Below are 15,294 nucleotides of genomic sequence, written 5' to 3'. Positions count from 1 at the left end.
CTAATAATAGTCCAACGAACGGGAAATATTTTCCTCTTAAAGTTGTTTGTGCATTGTTAATAGGAAAATTGGAAACAATTTTTCAGGAAATCACGGTGCTTAATGAGGTTGAGGAAGAGTTTAAAACAACATGGAAAAAAATACCACAAAATAGCCTGGCTGGTGTGGCTCAGTGGGTTGAGCGTTAACCATGAACCAGGAGGTCACAGTTCAATTCCTGGTCAGGGCACATGCCCCGGTTTTGAGCTCGGTCCCTGGGGGGGGGGGGGGGGGCAGCAGATCAGTGACTCTCTCTCATCATTGATATTTCTATCTTTCTCTCCCTCTCCCTCTCTCTGAAATCAATTTTTAAAAAAACATTAAAAAAACACACAAAATAATTTGGAAAAAAATAGGATCATACTATATATGCCATAAGCTTTTGGAATGTAAAACAAAGTTGACTTATTAAAGAAGGGCCAGACAGGGAAAAAAAATTGTCCACAACTTTCCCCAGTCTCTGAGGGGTAGGAAGTCATATTTTTGAAATGCCACAGGTAGCAAGTCGCCTCCAAAGAGAAGTCTTTATTTAACCAGCATTTACAGGTGTCTTCTATGGGCCAGAACCTGTCCTAAGGGCTTTGTAAATATTAGCTCAGGTAACGGGAGCCACATGGGTAACTTTATTATTTTTTTAAATTTTATCCAACTACAGTTCACACTCAATATTATTTTGTATTAGTTCCAGGTGTAGAGCATAGGGGTTGAAAATCATATACTCTACAAAGTGTTCCCCCGATATTTCCAGTACCCACTTGGCCTCATACATAGTTCTTACAACACTGATTATATTCCTTGCACTGTACTTTATTCACATCTCCATGGCTATTTTGCAACCGCCAATTTTTACCTCTTAATCCCTTTACCTTTTACTCCCAGTCTACCAACCCCCCTCCTCTCTGTAAACTATCAGTCTGTTCTCTGTATCTATGAATCTGTTTTAATTTTGTTTGTTCGCTAATTTTCACACATAACTTTAAATAACTTTAAATTCTCTTTAAATTTTAAATCTACATTTAAAAATTTTAATTTTAATAATATACTTTATTTAATAATATACTTTATTTAACATAATATAGTCAAAATATTGTCACTTCAATATAATCAATATCACTAACAAATACGATAAATTTATGATTAATAATAAGATATCTTGCTTTTTTTTTTGTACCAAGCCTTCGAACTCCAGTCTTTGAAATCCACCTTTCAGTGTGCATTTAACATAGTAGCACATTTCAATTCTCACTAGCCACACTTCAAATGCTCAAACAGTCACATGTGGTGTTATGGGTTGAACTGGGTTCCTCCCACAAAAAATTCCTATGTTGAAGTCCTAATCCCCAGTACCTAAGAATGTGACCTTCCTTGAAAACAGAGTCATTGCAGATGAAATTAGTTAAGATGAGGTCATAGTGGAGTAAGGTGGGCCCTTAATCCAATATGACTGGCGTCCTTATGAAAAGGGGAAATTTGGACACAGACGTGCACACAGGGTGAATGCCATGTGCAGATGAAGGCAGGAATTGGGGTGATGCTTCTACAAACCAAGGAAGCCAAAGGTTGCCAGCAATCCATCAGAAGCTAGGGGAAAGGCGTGAACATATTCATCACAGCCCTTGGAAGGAACCAAGCCTCTTGGCACCTTCTGAGAAGTCCAAGATCAGAGAACACATTTTATTGTTGAAGTCACTCAGTCTTGGGCTTATGGGACAGTGCAGTGTTAGCTCATTTAATCTTCCAGACACGTTCTGAAGTAAGCACTATTTTTACCCCTATTTATGAACCAGGAAACTGAAATTAAGGAGCCTCCTGAGGTCTCACAGCCAGCCGCAGCAAAGCCAGGACTGGGACTCAGGCAGGCTGGTGCAGGGCCAAGTGCTCACCAATGCCATATTCTTCTGTCCTCTCAGCCCCGTGGTTCCAGGTCACCCTCAAGTCCCTGTCTTTCCAACATAGCTATTGCTGGATGTGGAGGACTTTTGTTTTAACCATCTGGGTGCCAGTGGTTTGGGAGACAGATGACTCCTCTCTTCTACGGAGTGCCCATCTCCTCCCACCTTCCAAAAGATGACTTGTACCCTCACTGCCTCATGACTCGTGGGCTGAGAAGTTGGACTTCAGTGATGGTGTTGCCATGGCATGTAACACTAATTTCACACTTCCCACTCACTGCAGTGCCTCTCCCACCTTCCAGATACGCTGAAAACTACTGGCATCTCTTGATGGCCACAAGTGCCCTTCTTGCAGTCCTAATTCAAACCTGTAATCTGCCAACTGAAGGAAACTCTGTTGGGTGAATGGCATCTTCATTTTTTGGGTGAGATCAGGCTTTGCAGGAGTCCCTGCCTGCTTTGCCCCACTTTATGGTTAAATCAGTCCCACCCTATGGACATCTAGCTGGACAGATGCCACTGGATGCTCCTCCAAATATGTAGGAGTGAGCTTGGATTACCCTGGGGGGAAGGATTGGGAGGGAGTGTCTGCCTGACACAGATGTCCAGGGCAAAGGTGGCCTCATACCTGGCTGACTTGGGAGGTAGAGATTAGGCTCTAGGGCAGCTGTGGGATGGTTTCCTTGGCTCCCCCAATTCTAGGTGAAAGATGAGGGAAAGATGAGGCCTGGTATGGCCACATCCCACCATACTCTGCTCTCACAAGGGCCTGGGAGAGAGAGCGATGGCCAAGGGAAGCCTGACCCAATACTCCCAAAGACCTGACACACAAGGGGAAAAGCTGGGTTAGGGATCTGGGGCCACAGATAGATTTCTTTCCCTACAAAATCCAGGAGGTCACTGGCATTCCCAAGCCACAGAACATCAAGTGGGCAGGGCAGTGTATGGAGCTATCTGTCTCCCTTTGCTGCTCCTGATCTATCACAGGGCCTTTGCACATGCTATTCCCTCTGACTTGAACACTTCCTTTACTTCCTCCTCCTGAACTGCCTAGTTATTGCCATCTATGATCCCCCAGTTAAATGGTCAAACAGAACCCTCGTTCTCCTTTGCGACTATTATTCTCATTGAACACTGTGTGTTTTGGCTATTTGACTCACTCCCTTACCGGTCAGCCCCATGAAGGTGTGGGCCACATTTGTTGTGCATTGTACCCATGTGCCCATTTTACACATGTGGAAACTGAGCTTCAGAGGCTGGTAAGAGCCAGAGCGAGGATTTGAACCCTTAACTATCTACACTCAAGGTTTAGATGCTTAACCACCACCTGTCCTGGCTTCCTGAAGGCAGAGTGTTCTAGCTGAGGTCTAAGTAAGAGCACTGCACTGGGGAGGAGGGTTCTGGAATATCACCCAGAGGAGATGGTATTTGAGTTGGGTCTCTAAGGTGGGGATGGGGAGAAGATGTTCTAGATGGAGGTAACCACCCAAGGAAACTTATGGAGAGGGAAGAGAGATGCTAGGAGGGTAGGGGCCTCAAAAAGATTGAGATCAGGCGATGAAGGAACTTTAGGCAGTGCTGGGGACTTTGGTCCATGTGCTAATCAAGGTGGGGAGACTTTGAAGGTTTTAGAGGAAGAGACAGACGTGATTCCACCTGTGCCAGGAAGATAACCCTGAGTCCAGTATAAAGAATGACGGAGACAACAGACATTTGAAGCAGGGAAGCTAGTTAGGAGGCCACTGTATAAATTCATGGTAGATGTGGGAGAGGCCTGGGGAGGAACAAACAGTGAGCAGGGACAGATCAGAGCCTCACCTCTGTTTGGGATGGGGGAGGGTGAACCTGGAGTGGATGCTTTGAGGACGACAGTGTAAGAGGAAGTAGGTGGGACCAGCTGTGGACACCGCCATTATCTGGCCAATGGCTCTGGCCTTTGGCCTGTTCCCAAGGAGACTGTCAAGGACAGATGTTAGAGTGGATGAGGTGATGTGTGGGTTGGGGTAAACCATGGGCTACGGGGCCAGACCCAGGGAGACTCCTCTGTCCTTGCCTTGACTTCCCAGTGCCCTCCCCTTGTCCCCTGGGCTTGCTTCTTCAGCGGTGCGCCCCACCCCAGCTCCTTTGAATCATCTGTGCAGGACGACAGGGCAGAGTCATGGAGGACGAGAGGAACCAGACGATGGGTTTTGAATCAGGTGAGTAAACTCGTTATGAAAATTCTGGAATAGATTGTTGAGTAGGGGTGGGTGGTGAGCTCTTAAAAACGAAGGCAGTGAGTCCTGGGAGTGTAAGGAAGGCCACCGAGAGGAATACCTGCTGAATGCCCACATTTCCATTTTTGGACAGGATTTCCAGCAAAGTCGCGAATTAGGGAAATAATATGGCTGTCATCTGGGGCTACCACATTGACAGCAAGCTTGGGGAATGTGTGTGAACAGTGGATAATTAGGCAGAATCTCTGCTGATGACACAGCCAGACCCAGGGCCTGACACAGGACAGGGTCATGTAGTGGGGCTGTGGGGCCTGCGGGGCTCAGTGAGAGGCCGGGTCTGAAATTTTACTCAGGAGCTTGGATGGAGACCCAGACAGTAAGCAAGTTCTCAGATACCCTCACACTGGGAAAGAACGTGTGTGTATAAGACACAATCGAGGGTCAAAAGTTCTTTCTAGATGGGGAAAGCTGTGAGGTTAAATTTCAGTTCAGAGCCACAGTTGCACAGCTGCTTGCTGGGCAACTGTACTAACCATGTCTTTTATTTTCTATGTTCTGATGCTATGACATCTGGGGCCTTGCTGATTCTGGAGGGACTGCTCCTCCCAGGAACAGTCAATTCCTAGAGGTGGTGAACAACTTGCCCATGAGTGTGGTTTTAAATATATATATATATTTTATTGATTTCAGAGAGAGGAGGGGAGAAAGAGAGAGAGAGAGAGAGAGAGACATCAATGATGAGAGAGTCATTGATCGGCTGCCTCCTTCATGTCCCCTGTTGGGGATCGAGCCCACAACCTGGGCATATGCCCTGACTGGGAATCGAACCATGATCTCCTGGACCATAGGTTGGCGCTGAACCACTGAGCCATGCCCACTGGGCTAGGAGTGTGCTTTTTAAATATAAACCAACTAATATAGAGCCCACACTCCAACCACCACCTATATTGAGCTCTCACACTTGGGACTCCTACAAACTTGGGAAAATGTTTGCCACAGATATGACAGGAAAGGTCAATGTGCTTAATATGTAAAGAGCAGTTATAAATCAATAAGGAAAATACTTTTCTAGAAAATGGGTGATACCAACAAACAAAAAAGTAAAGCATTAAGAAAAATTCTAATCTCACTGGTCAGAAAAGAAATCCAATGCAAATTTTACTCAGGAGCTTGGATGGAGACCCAGACAGTAAACAAGTTCTCAGATACCCTCACACTGGGAAGGAACGTGTGTGTATAAGACAATAATAAATATCATTTTCCATTTTAAAGATGGCAAGAGCCTTTTAAATTTTAATGAACAGCCTTCTTCCTGATTGACTGGTCTTACCACTTTTGCTTCAGTGCTGCAAGATGTCTTCAGGAAATGCTAAAATTGGGCACCCTGCCTCCAACTTTAAAGCCTCAGCTGTTATGCCAGATGGTCAGTTCAAAGACATCAGCCTATCTGACTACAAAGGAAAATATGTGGTGTTCTTTTACCCTCTTGACTTTACCTGTGTGCCCCACGGAGATCATTGCTTTCAGTGATAGGGCAGAAGAATTTAAGAAACTGAATTGCCGAGTGATTGACGCTTCCGTGGATTCTCACTTCTGTCATCTGGCATGGATCAACACACCCAAGAAACAAGGAGGACTGGGACCCATGAACATTCCTTTGGTGTCAGACCCCAAGCGCACCATTGCTCAGGACTGTGGAGTCTTAAAGGCTGATGAAGGCATCTCATTCGGGGCCTCTTTATCATTGATGATAAAAGTATCCTTCACCAGATCACTGTAAACGACCTTCCTGATGGCCGCTCTGTGGATGAGACTCTGAGACTAGTTCACGGTTCCAGTTCACTGGCAAACATGGGGAAGCATGCCCAGCTGGCTGGAAACCTGGCAGTGATACCACTGAGCCTGATGTCCAGAAGAGCAAAGAATATTTCTCTAAGCAAAAGTGAGCACTGGGCCATTATAGGCTCATGTGGCAGTGTACTGTCATGAGAACAAAACCTGTAAAAGACTATTTTCATGCTTAAAACACAAGATCTTAGACTTAGCCCAGATGTGGCCTTTTTTGTAGGGTTTGGGAAGTCAGCCTTTCTTCCTCTGGAGGAAATGGTCTGAACTTATTATGGAGGAGACCCACTGATGTGTGCATTCGTGGGACATCACCTTTGATCTTTTGTAGTTTCTATTAAACTTGAGTTGAGGTGGGAAAAATTTTTAATGGACAATCTTGGCAAGCACGAGGGGAAATAGGCCCATTCAAACATAGAAGATCTATGTGGAGCACTACACTGTAAAAGGGATCAGAAGTCCTAAAATGTGCATTCTTTGGAAAAAAAACAACCCTCCATTTTTAGGATTTTATCCTATGGGGGAAATTGTGGATGTGTACAAAGGTTTATCTATAAGGATCTTCACTACTGACTTTTCCATAATGATAAAAATATTACAAATAACCTAAATTTAGAACTTTACCAAAGTGGAAAAATGTTTATCACATAACAAATGATTCCAAAAGGTTACAAAAGGATATATATGATATAAACCCATTTTTATTTATTTTTAATGTATTTTTCTGAAGAGACAGTAAACATTAATAGTAGTTCTCTGACAGAATTTCCTCCTCTTTATATATTTCTATATTTTCCAATTTTCCAAACTGTATTGGTTGTATAATTTGGAAAACCTGGATTTTATCACCCCGTTTTACAGATGAGGAAACCAAGACCCAGCCAGGGCAGGTGACTCAGCTAATAACTGGTATAAAGTCAACCCTCGAATTCACATCTCCCAACCCACATCCGCTCCCACCCATGCTGCGTCTGAGGGTCTCACAGACTCCTCCTGGCCCCTGTGCCCCCTTCAGGTGGGCACATTTGCCTCACCAGTGGAGATCACAGAGCAGTGGGTCCTCCGTTCCAGCTGGGTTTTGGAGCCCAATGCCCTTGGAAGAATGAGGGAGACAACAGACATTCAAAGCAGGAACCATCAGGTCCAGAGTGGCAGCCCCTCACTCGGGCTCCAGTCTGGAGAGGGGGCCTGGAGCTGCTCCCTCAGCACTCACAGCCACATCTTCATAGAAGTCTTCTCATCTTTGCATGACTTGGCCAGGTCCAAGGCCACGGGGAACCGCCCGAGGGCTGAAGCTAGCACCGTTTCAGCTGCATCATACCAATCTCTGCCCTTACTCACATGGCGTTGTCCCCGTGTGTCTGTCTTCACATGGCATTTCCTCCTCTTATAAGAACACCAGCCACATTGGATTAGGGACCACCTCATGAGCTCATCTTGATTACAGGTACAAAAACCATACTTCCAAATAAAGTCACTTATAGGGAACTGGGGAGATGAGCACTTCAACATATCTCTTTAGGGGATACAATTCAACCCATGACAGAGAGGAACAGATGGTTCCACTGAATTTCTCCCAAGGGGCAGCCATGATCCCTGCTCTGGCTTTCACACTTCAGGCCTACGGATGACTGGTCACAGTGGTGCCCTTTCCTGGGTAGAAATATCTAAAACCAAATTTGGCACCATGGTGCCCCCTGTTGCCCAGCTGTAGCAAGGGCAGCCTGGCTCCCATAAGCTACAAGCAGCAAAGACCCTTGGAGACTTCATGCTTTTTTTGCTGTTGTTGAGAATCTTGTCATTTATTTTCATATCCACCTTTCCTATAAATGGATGTCTTTAAAAGGACTGACTTTAAAGAATCACAAAATGGGCAACTAAGGGTTTTCACATTCTAAGTCACATCATTTCTTTAATTTTCTTAAAAGAAGCACATACTATTTTGGAAATCACACACACCAATAATTAAGAATGTCTCCAATGCAAACTCATTCCTTCCCCTCCTAAACCACAACAGTCTGTAAAAATAACAAGCCCAGACCATCGACATTGATAATCAAATAGACATCCAAGGTCAACAGCGCTGTTGCTGGTCTGACCAGCATACCTGGAGCTGACCACAGAATCATGTCTCTGAATCCTGGAAAAAGGCCTACACAGGCTCTTCAGCCAACTCTAGTCCATCTGGCCCTCTGACCAACGGCTGACAACTCCCTCTAGTGGCAACGTTTGTTTTCTTTACCCATGGGGACTGAAGACCTCATCCTTAACTGGAATATAAAGTTAACTTTCAAACTAACTAAAGGCAAGCCTGGATTTCATGAAAAGGCAAATGACAGGGCAGCACTTTCATTCTGAGACTTGCTACTAATGACCTGCTAATATAGTGAACATTATTATAAAGATATAAAGAACTGGCCCAGGCCAGGTGGATCAGTTGGTTGTAGCATTCTCCAGTACACCAAAAGGTTGCGGGTTCGATTCCTGACTGAAGCGTAGGGGAGGCAACCGATTGACCTATCTCTCTCATATCGATGTTTCTCTCTCTCCCCCTTCCTCTCTCTTTAAAGATCAATAAAAGCATATCCTCAGGTGAGAATTTCAAAAACGGAAACACAACCCAGAAGAGTAAATTCTGTCTGTCCCAGATCACATTCCAAATATTCAACACAGGAAATAGTATAGTTAATAACTGGCTGGTTGGGCACCTAATAAATGTTGCCTTTCCAGTGTCCTCAGATCCACAAACCATAATGACAAGGCAGAATGAAAACCTCACAAGAGACGTTGACTCACTCTTCCAGGGCTGAAAGGGCGCTCTCGCTTAAACGAAGGCCTCCCCGCCCCCCTCTTTTCTAACGCCAACAGACCCAAAGGCCAAATACTCAGAGTTAATCTGGAAAGAGGGACTCCCTTGTACGAAAATGTAAGATAAACCTGGATGGCTGATTATGAAGTTTATAGTGGAGGTTTTCACATATTCTAGCATCGCAATGGAACACAGAGGAAAAAAATTCATCAACCCACGTCTATCATCTTGGTTAAGGTGAGATCAAAGCAAAGTTCAGGTTTCCCTTTCCACCTTACTTTTCTCAGGATCAAGTAATGAACTGCACTCATAGTGAGGCTGGAGTGGGTGTAGGTAGAGAAGACACCTCGGGAAGGCTGGCTGTGGCTAATGGTGCAATGAAACGCCGGCACCTGGCCCTAAAGGCAAGTCACTGGACAGGTCCCCCCAGAAGTAAAACCCTGCTCACGCAGCAGGAGCAGCAGCAGCAGCAGCAACGCGCAGCCTGGTCAGGCGGCTGCACTGGCCGGAGGGGGAGCCTTGCTGGGGCCGGGGGGCTGGGAGCCAGGCTGGGGGCTGGGGGCTGGGGGCTTGGGCCTTGGGGCCGCCTCTGTGGCACACGACATCAGGCAGCAGTCCTCTGGGCTGCCTGGGGCAACCAACATGCAGCTGCCTTAGGCCGCAGGGTGCAGGGACCTGAGCCAGCAGCGGGGCTGGCGGTGAGGTTGAGCTGGGGCCAGGCCTTGCGGGCTCGCATCCACCGCATCCACGTGGAGCAGAAGGGCCCCTGCTTGGGCAGAAGCAGCGAGTCGGCCACGCTGGCCTGGAGATGTCAGACTTTTTCCCCCATGGAAGAGCCCTCGGTCCTGACGCTGAGGTGGCCAACTGGGGTGGCGCTGAAGATCTAGAGGCCGCGAGGACCAGCCTTGGCATCTGATTGACCTGGTTTTGCATCCTTCCTCTATGGATGCCTGGTTGGGTGACCCTGGGCTGGTAGCTCAGCCTCTGTGTTTCAAGGGCCTCCTGAGGGAGCAAAGGGGATTGTGCATGTTCCCACTGCACAGGGCTGGGCACAGAGTGATTGCAGGTACCTGGCAACTGCTTACTATAACAATCGTGTTAATAAATGAGTTAATAATTATAATGCTCTTAAACCAGACAGATAGTAAATGCTAATGAAGTAACTTATATTCTTGGCATCTACTACCTGCCAGATTTGTTCTCCGTGGATCCCTAAGGGCCTAGAAGTGTCAGTATTAATAATAATAATAATAATAATGATGATATGATATATAATTTTTTTTTTTAAATAACAAGCTCATAGATACAGAGAACAGATTGGTGGTTGCCAGAGGTGGGGATAGGGAATGGAAGAAATGGGTGAATTGTTTTTATTTTTTTAGTTTAAATAAATTTATTTTTCAAAAATAATATATAATATTATTGTTTACATTTCTAGGCCCTTAGGGGTCCAAGAAAATATGATTAAGGGGCTCCCACAAACCCAGGATGTATTGCACTAAGTCACATCTATCTTTAAATAATAAAAGGAAAAGAAAATTATCTCATGACTTTGGGGTCACTAACATCTTTTCCTGAGAATAGTCTTAAGCTATTGCCAGTTTTACTTATTTATTCATTTTTGTTGCATTCTCTCCATATGAATTAAATCAAAGCCTCAAGGGTATGTTTATTTCTTGCTGCAAAGACCATTATAAGGATGCAGGCAGTGGCTCCAGGGGTTGGTGGGGTCAAACTGCTCCCGGGATAAACCACTATGCTGGTTGCTCGGGACTGAGGAGTTTCCTGGGATGTCAGGCTAAAACTGGGACTGTCCCAGGAAACTGCGACACAGTCATCCTGACCCCTTCCCACCCTGCTTGGACCAGAAGCTCACTCCCAGGTGAAAGATTGACTCAAGCCCAGGGAAGGGTTAAGAGCTGACTGATCTGGCTTTGCATTCTGGCTTTGGTACTGATTAGCTGTGTGACCTGGGGTAGGTCAATTAACCTCTCTGAGCTTTGGTCTATAAAGCTGGGATGTTGTAAATATTCCAGTAAAGTGCAGGAGCACTTGTCTTGGAGCCTGGCACAAGCAGATCTCCAGTAGGGTCATGCTGTGGTTTCTGCCTTTCACATTTGGTTGCTGGCTCCTGGTTAGAGACCTGAGAACCTCAGAAAGGGCCCCTGTCCCTCTGGGGAGGCTAAGGAAGGCAGGTGGTTAGAGCAGATGCATCCCCACCCTGGTTTGTCATACCCAGTGTGCTTTGGTTGCTTGGCTGCCATCTTCCTCTCTGGACATGAGCCCAGACCAACTTGCTGATTGCTGTACACTTGGGGCCAGCTCAGGGCTGGGGGGCACAGCATGTATCTGATGAATACCAAATAGTTTTTGGATTAATAAACCGAGTCCAGGGTGGAAAGGGAAACTCAGGGCCTAGGTAGGGATGGAGCACAAGCGAAGGGTAAGGCAGCCTGGAGTAGTCAGTGGGGGAGAAGGGACAGTTAGAGATGCGGTAAACAGGCAGTAGAGATGGAAGCGGTTCAGGGTCCCAGGGAGATGGTTTAGTTCTTGATTTGATACGTGACCTTGGGCAAGTCCCTTCCCCTCCCAGAATGTCAGTTCCCACATCTGCAAAATGGGACAGTTACTGTGCCTGCCTCAAAGGGTTGTTGTGGGATTAATGAGATTGTACAAGAAACCTGTAGAAACCTATAGCCTGGGCCCAGGGCCTGCTGCTCAATGTCCCACTGAGTGCTCCCCACCTCCCTGTCGCCCCCCCCCCCACACACACACTTAGACTCTATCCCCATGTGGCCACACACTCTGCCTGATCCAGCCCCTGCTCCAATCTTATCACTTACTTGCTGTGTGATCTTGGCCAAGTGACTTTCCCTCTCTGAGCTCCCTTCCTCATCTCTGGCATAAGATAATAAAAGTCCTCATGTCCCTGAGTTTCGATGAAGATGAATTGAGATAATGCTCACAAAGTACTTAGCCCAGTGCCGGGCACATAATCAGTGTTCAGCTGGAGCAAGCAACTGGTATATTCCCTTGGATAATCACACACACAATCTTCTGGGTCATGGAAGCTCATGGGAATCCTTCAACCACACAGGACTTCAGCATGTTACACACCAAATTTTGGTGCACACCAAATCCTTGCCACACCATGGGACTTTGTCCCATAGATATATTCACACAGGCACCCACCATGCTCTCTTGGGGTCCCCAGTCCCCACCAGTCACCCCCACCTGGGCCCCACCAGTCACATCCACTGAGGCTGATTAACAAAAACACAACATCAAATGCCTTTACTTCTGAGGTCTCCCCTTTAAGGGGAGGCGGGAAGTAGAACAGAAACGGGGATTTAATTTAAAAAAAGGTATAATTAGTCAAATACTGATCTCAGGCCCTCTCTGTGCCATGGGCCCAGACCTGGCTGGCTGTTTCCCCACAACAGCCCCACCTTACCCCGGGGACCGAGGTGGCACCAGGAGGGGATTGGGGAAGGCCAGCAGGTCCCTGCCTGCCCCCTCCTCATCGAGTGAGCAGGCCAAGGGGGCCACTGGGTGGGCAGGGTGTCACCACTGCAGAAAGTCTCGAATGAACTTCCAGAGCTTGGTGATCCACAGGTTGACGCCGAGGTCCATCAGGTACTGGATCTCGGGCGTGAGCATGCGACGACAGAGCTGCGCGTGCCGCTGCCCGATGCTCTTCTTGAGGTTGTAGCCCAGGATGGACTTGGCGCCCAGCGGCTGCCAGGGCTGCATGGCCGAGTCCTGGATGGCGGCGGCATCCACCGCGTGGCCCCCGTCGATGCAGATGCGCCTCATGCGCTCGTTGGCACGTCGCAGGGCGGCCACCTCGTGGGCCATGCGCTCCCGCCCAAACGCTTCCACCTTGCGCCAGAAGCTGGCATTGAAGTGGTGGTAGAGGCGGGCGTCCAGCACATTCCAGGCTGTGGCACGCCGGTACAGCTCACCGGACAGGCGGGGCACGGCCGAGGCGCGGCGGGCATTGAGCTTGAAGTAGAGCACATCCTCCAGCTCCCAGCACAGCAGGTCCTTGAGTAGCACCAGTGACTCATCGAAGTACTCCTGCAGGAGCACCAGGTGGAAGCGGCGCTCCACCTCCAGGATGTGCTCCTGCACCTTTGGGCTGCTGGGGTCCAGGCCACTGTCATAGCCCAGGTCGAAGAAGAGCAGGTTGCGGAGGTAGTGGGCGTTGTAGCCGTTGGGGTCATAGTAGCGGTCGGGGTCTTGCAGGAACTCAGCCAGCTTGTCTTGGCCAGAGAGCTTCCAGGTGAAGGGCACCACTGAGCCGAAGTAGTGGAAGGAGGACTCGAAGAGGCGGGCGGGGTCCCGCAGCACGGTGATGAAGGTGGCGTTGGGGGGCACGAGGCCCCGGACCTCTTCGTAGTGGAAGCGCATGTGGTTGCAGATGATGTTGAAGCAGGCCCCGGGCCGGTAGTCCTGCACCAGGCTGCGGGCGAAGAAGGCCGGGTAGTCAAAATCGTTGCGGCCGTTGGGGAAGGCGAACTTGAGCCCGTGCTTCTGGCCGAAGCGGAACAGGATGTTCAGTAGCGTGCTACTGGCTGTCTTGTGCGTCTTCATGAACACGATGTCACGCCGTGGCTGGCACACTCGCGATGAGCTGTTGGCCGGAGTCGCGGTCTCTGGTTCGCCCAGGGCAGGAGAGCAGGATGGTGTGCCGTCCGGGGTCCTGATGGGCACAGAGTGGTAGGAGGAGCCTCAGGGGTTGCTGGGGCCTCCAGATGTCACAACCTCAGGCCCTGGGGTCTAGACAGCAGGGTTGTTGGGGATAGTGGTGGCGGGGGAGCCAGCATGGGGGCCACACGGGCCTTCCTCCAGGCTGCAATGCCTGGGCTGGTTTTGGCCTGTCTGGCCTCACGTTCCTCATGTATGAAATGGGGGAAATAACATACTCTATTCATGATGTTGGTGTGAGGTCAAAGTGAGACGAGCATGCTGGCTTTTGTCTCATTTGTGGCCACTGCATTCTCGTACATTTATCATGAATTGGCAGTAGGTTGAACCACATGAAATTCTGTAGGCCAAAAATGGTCAACTTTTGACCAAAAATGGTCATTTATCAGTAATTTCCTCTAGTTCAACTTAATACCACCCAACTAAGAGCATGGGCTATGCCAGGCCTGGGCTGAGCAGCCCCATGGGGAGGTGGGACAGCCTGTCTCATGGTTAGGAGCCAGGCTTGGAGGCAAACAGACCCCAGTTTGAATCCAGGCCCTGTGCCAGCCGAGTGCTCTTGGACAAGTCCCCTCCACCTCGCAGCCCCCTTGGAGGCTCAGATGATGATAATCCAAGCCCTGTTCACAGGGGGTTACACAGTGAGTTCTGCCCTTAGTGGAATTTCTGCCCAGTATAGCACGGCGCAGGATGCTCCCTCACCCGTGCCCCAACCCCTTGGTTGCCCAGGAGGGCCACTCACGTAGACGGCAGGCCGGCGTGCAGCGGGGGGACGGCGTATGAGTACAGCAGCAGCAGGAAGCTGGTGAAGAGCGCTCCCAGCACCAGCCCCTTGGCCATGGACTCCCAGCGCTTCTGAGGCAGCGGCATCTCAGACACCTGTGGGGGGCACAGAGCATGGGAAGCCTCAGGAGGCCGGCCCCAGGGGGCGCCCACTGATGCCCCAGGCCTGGCTGGGTTGAGGGGGAGCCTCTGATATTGAGCCCTGCCTTTGCCAGCTCTGTGGCCCCCCAGCAAGGTACAGACAGAGAGACAAACACATGGAGAGACACAGTGACATGACTGCAGACAGAGATGGTTGGTGAAGCCAACTCTCCAACGCAGACAGAAGTTAGAGAGTGGGGCAGGGAGAAAGTTCCTACTGCCCGGTTCAGTTTCAATTTTCAAGCAGAGTGGTGGAGTGGGTCCATGGCTGCTCATTAGTTTACTTTGTACACCTTTTTCAGCTTCATAATGAAATCATTTCCTAAGAAGGAAAAGAAGACCCTGTTTCACTGCCTGTCTCCCTAGGCCTGGGACCACGGCTGTCTGCAGGGAGAGACCATAAATCCCACACCTTTCAAAAGCCCAACCGGTCCCACCCATCTCCTGTGGCATCCTCCCCAGCTGCCAGTGAGGGGCCGAGGCTCCTCATCTCTTTACTGGCCCCTGGATCTGTAGGGGAGGCAGATGGAGAAACTGAGGCTCAGAGTGAGGAAGGAGAGGGCTCAGGTTCAAACAGCCAGCCAGGCCTCTGCCCACACACCCAGCAGGCACGGTTGCCCAGGTAAATTTGAATTTCAGATAAACAACAAAATTGGTTTTAGTATAAATATGTCCCAAATATTGCATGGGATATGCTTATACTAAAAATCATTCAATGTTTATCTAAAACTCAAATTTAACTGGGTGTCCTGGGTTTTGTTTGGTTTTGGATTGGGAGTAGGGTGGCATCCCTATTAGCAGGGGGCTTAGGCAAGAGCTGTAATGGGTCCAGGAAAGAGCTGGGGCTCAGGGGGCCTTC

General features: G+C 48.7%; 1 protein-coding gene and 1 pseudogene across 2 annotated transcripts; one reads left to right on the top strand and one right to left on the bottom strand.

Moving 5' to 3' along the window:
* Positions 1-5,500: 5,500 nt before the first annotated feature.
* On the top strand, positions 5,501-6,093 carry LOC107526238 (peroxiredoxin-1 pseudogene; annotated as a pseudogene).
* A 6,200-nt stretch (positions 6,094-12,293) lies between these two features.
* On the bottom strand, positions 12,294-14,384 carry GAL3ST1 (galactose-3-O-sulfotransferase 1). 2 transcript variants are annotated; one of them, XM_087828441.1, is made up of 2 exons: positions 14,258-14,384; positions 12,294-13,513 (listed from the first exon to the last, which is right to left on the bottom strand). In XM_087828441.1, the coding sequence occupies exons 1-2, from the start codon at positions 14,379-14,381 to the stop codon at positions 12,366-12,368; spliced, it is 1,272 nt and encodes a 423-aa protein (XP_087684567.1). In that variant the 5' UTR covers positions 14,382-14,384; the 3' UTR covers positions 12,294-12,365. The 2 variants fall into 2 exon arrangements, with proteins under 2 accessions (XP_087684567.1, XP_016054138.1); XM_016198652.2 differs by having other exon boundaries at positions 12,294-13,506; positions 14,254-14,381.
* Between the last annotated feature and the right edge of the window lie 910 nt (positions 14,385-15,294).

This window comes from Miniopterus natalensis, chromosome 20 (assembly GCF_054644295.1).
Source record: "Miniopterus natalensis isolate mMinNat1 chromosome 20, mMinNat1.hap1, whole genome shotgun sequence".
In the NCBI taxonomy this organism is placed as follows: domain Eukaryota; kingdom Metazoa; phylum Chordata; class Mammalia; order Chiroptera; family Miniopteridae; genus Miniopterus; species Miniopterus natalensis.
This window is presented reverse-complemented; position numbering and strand designations above follow the sequence as displayed.

What these genes read in the sequence shown, in the direction of transcription:
- GAL3ST1 (XM_087828441.1), bottom strand. Translation starts at nt 14,381, where the DNA reads ATGCCGCTGCCTCAGAAGCGCTGGGAGTCCATGGCCAAGGGGCTGGTG. An exon ending in GCTGCACGCCGGCCTGCCGT is followed by an intron (nt 13,514 to 14,257) that starts CTACGTGAGTGG and finishes ACCACTCTGTGC; the next exon opens with CCATCAGGACCCCGGACGGC.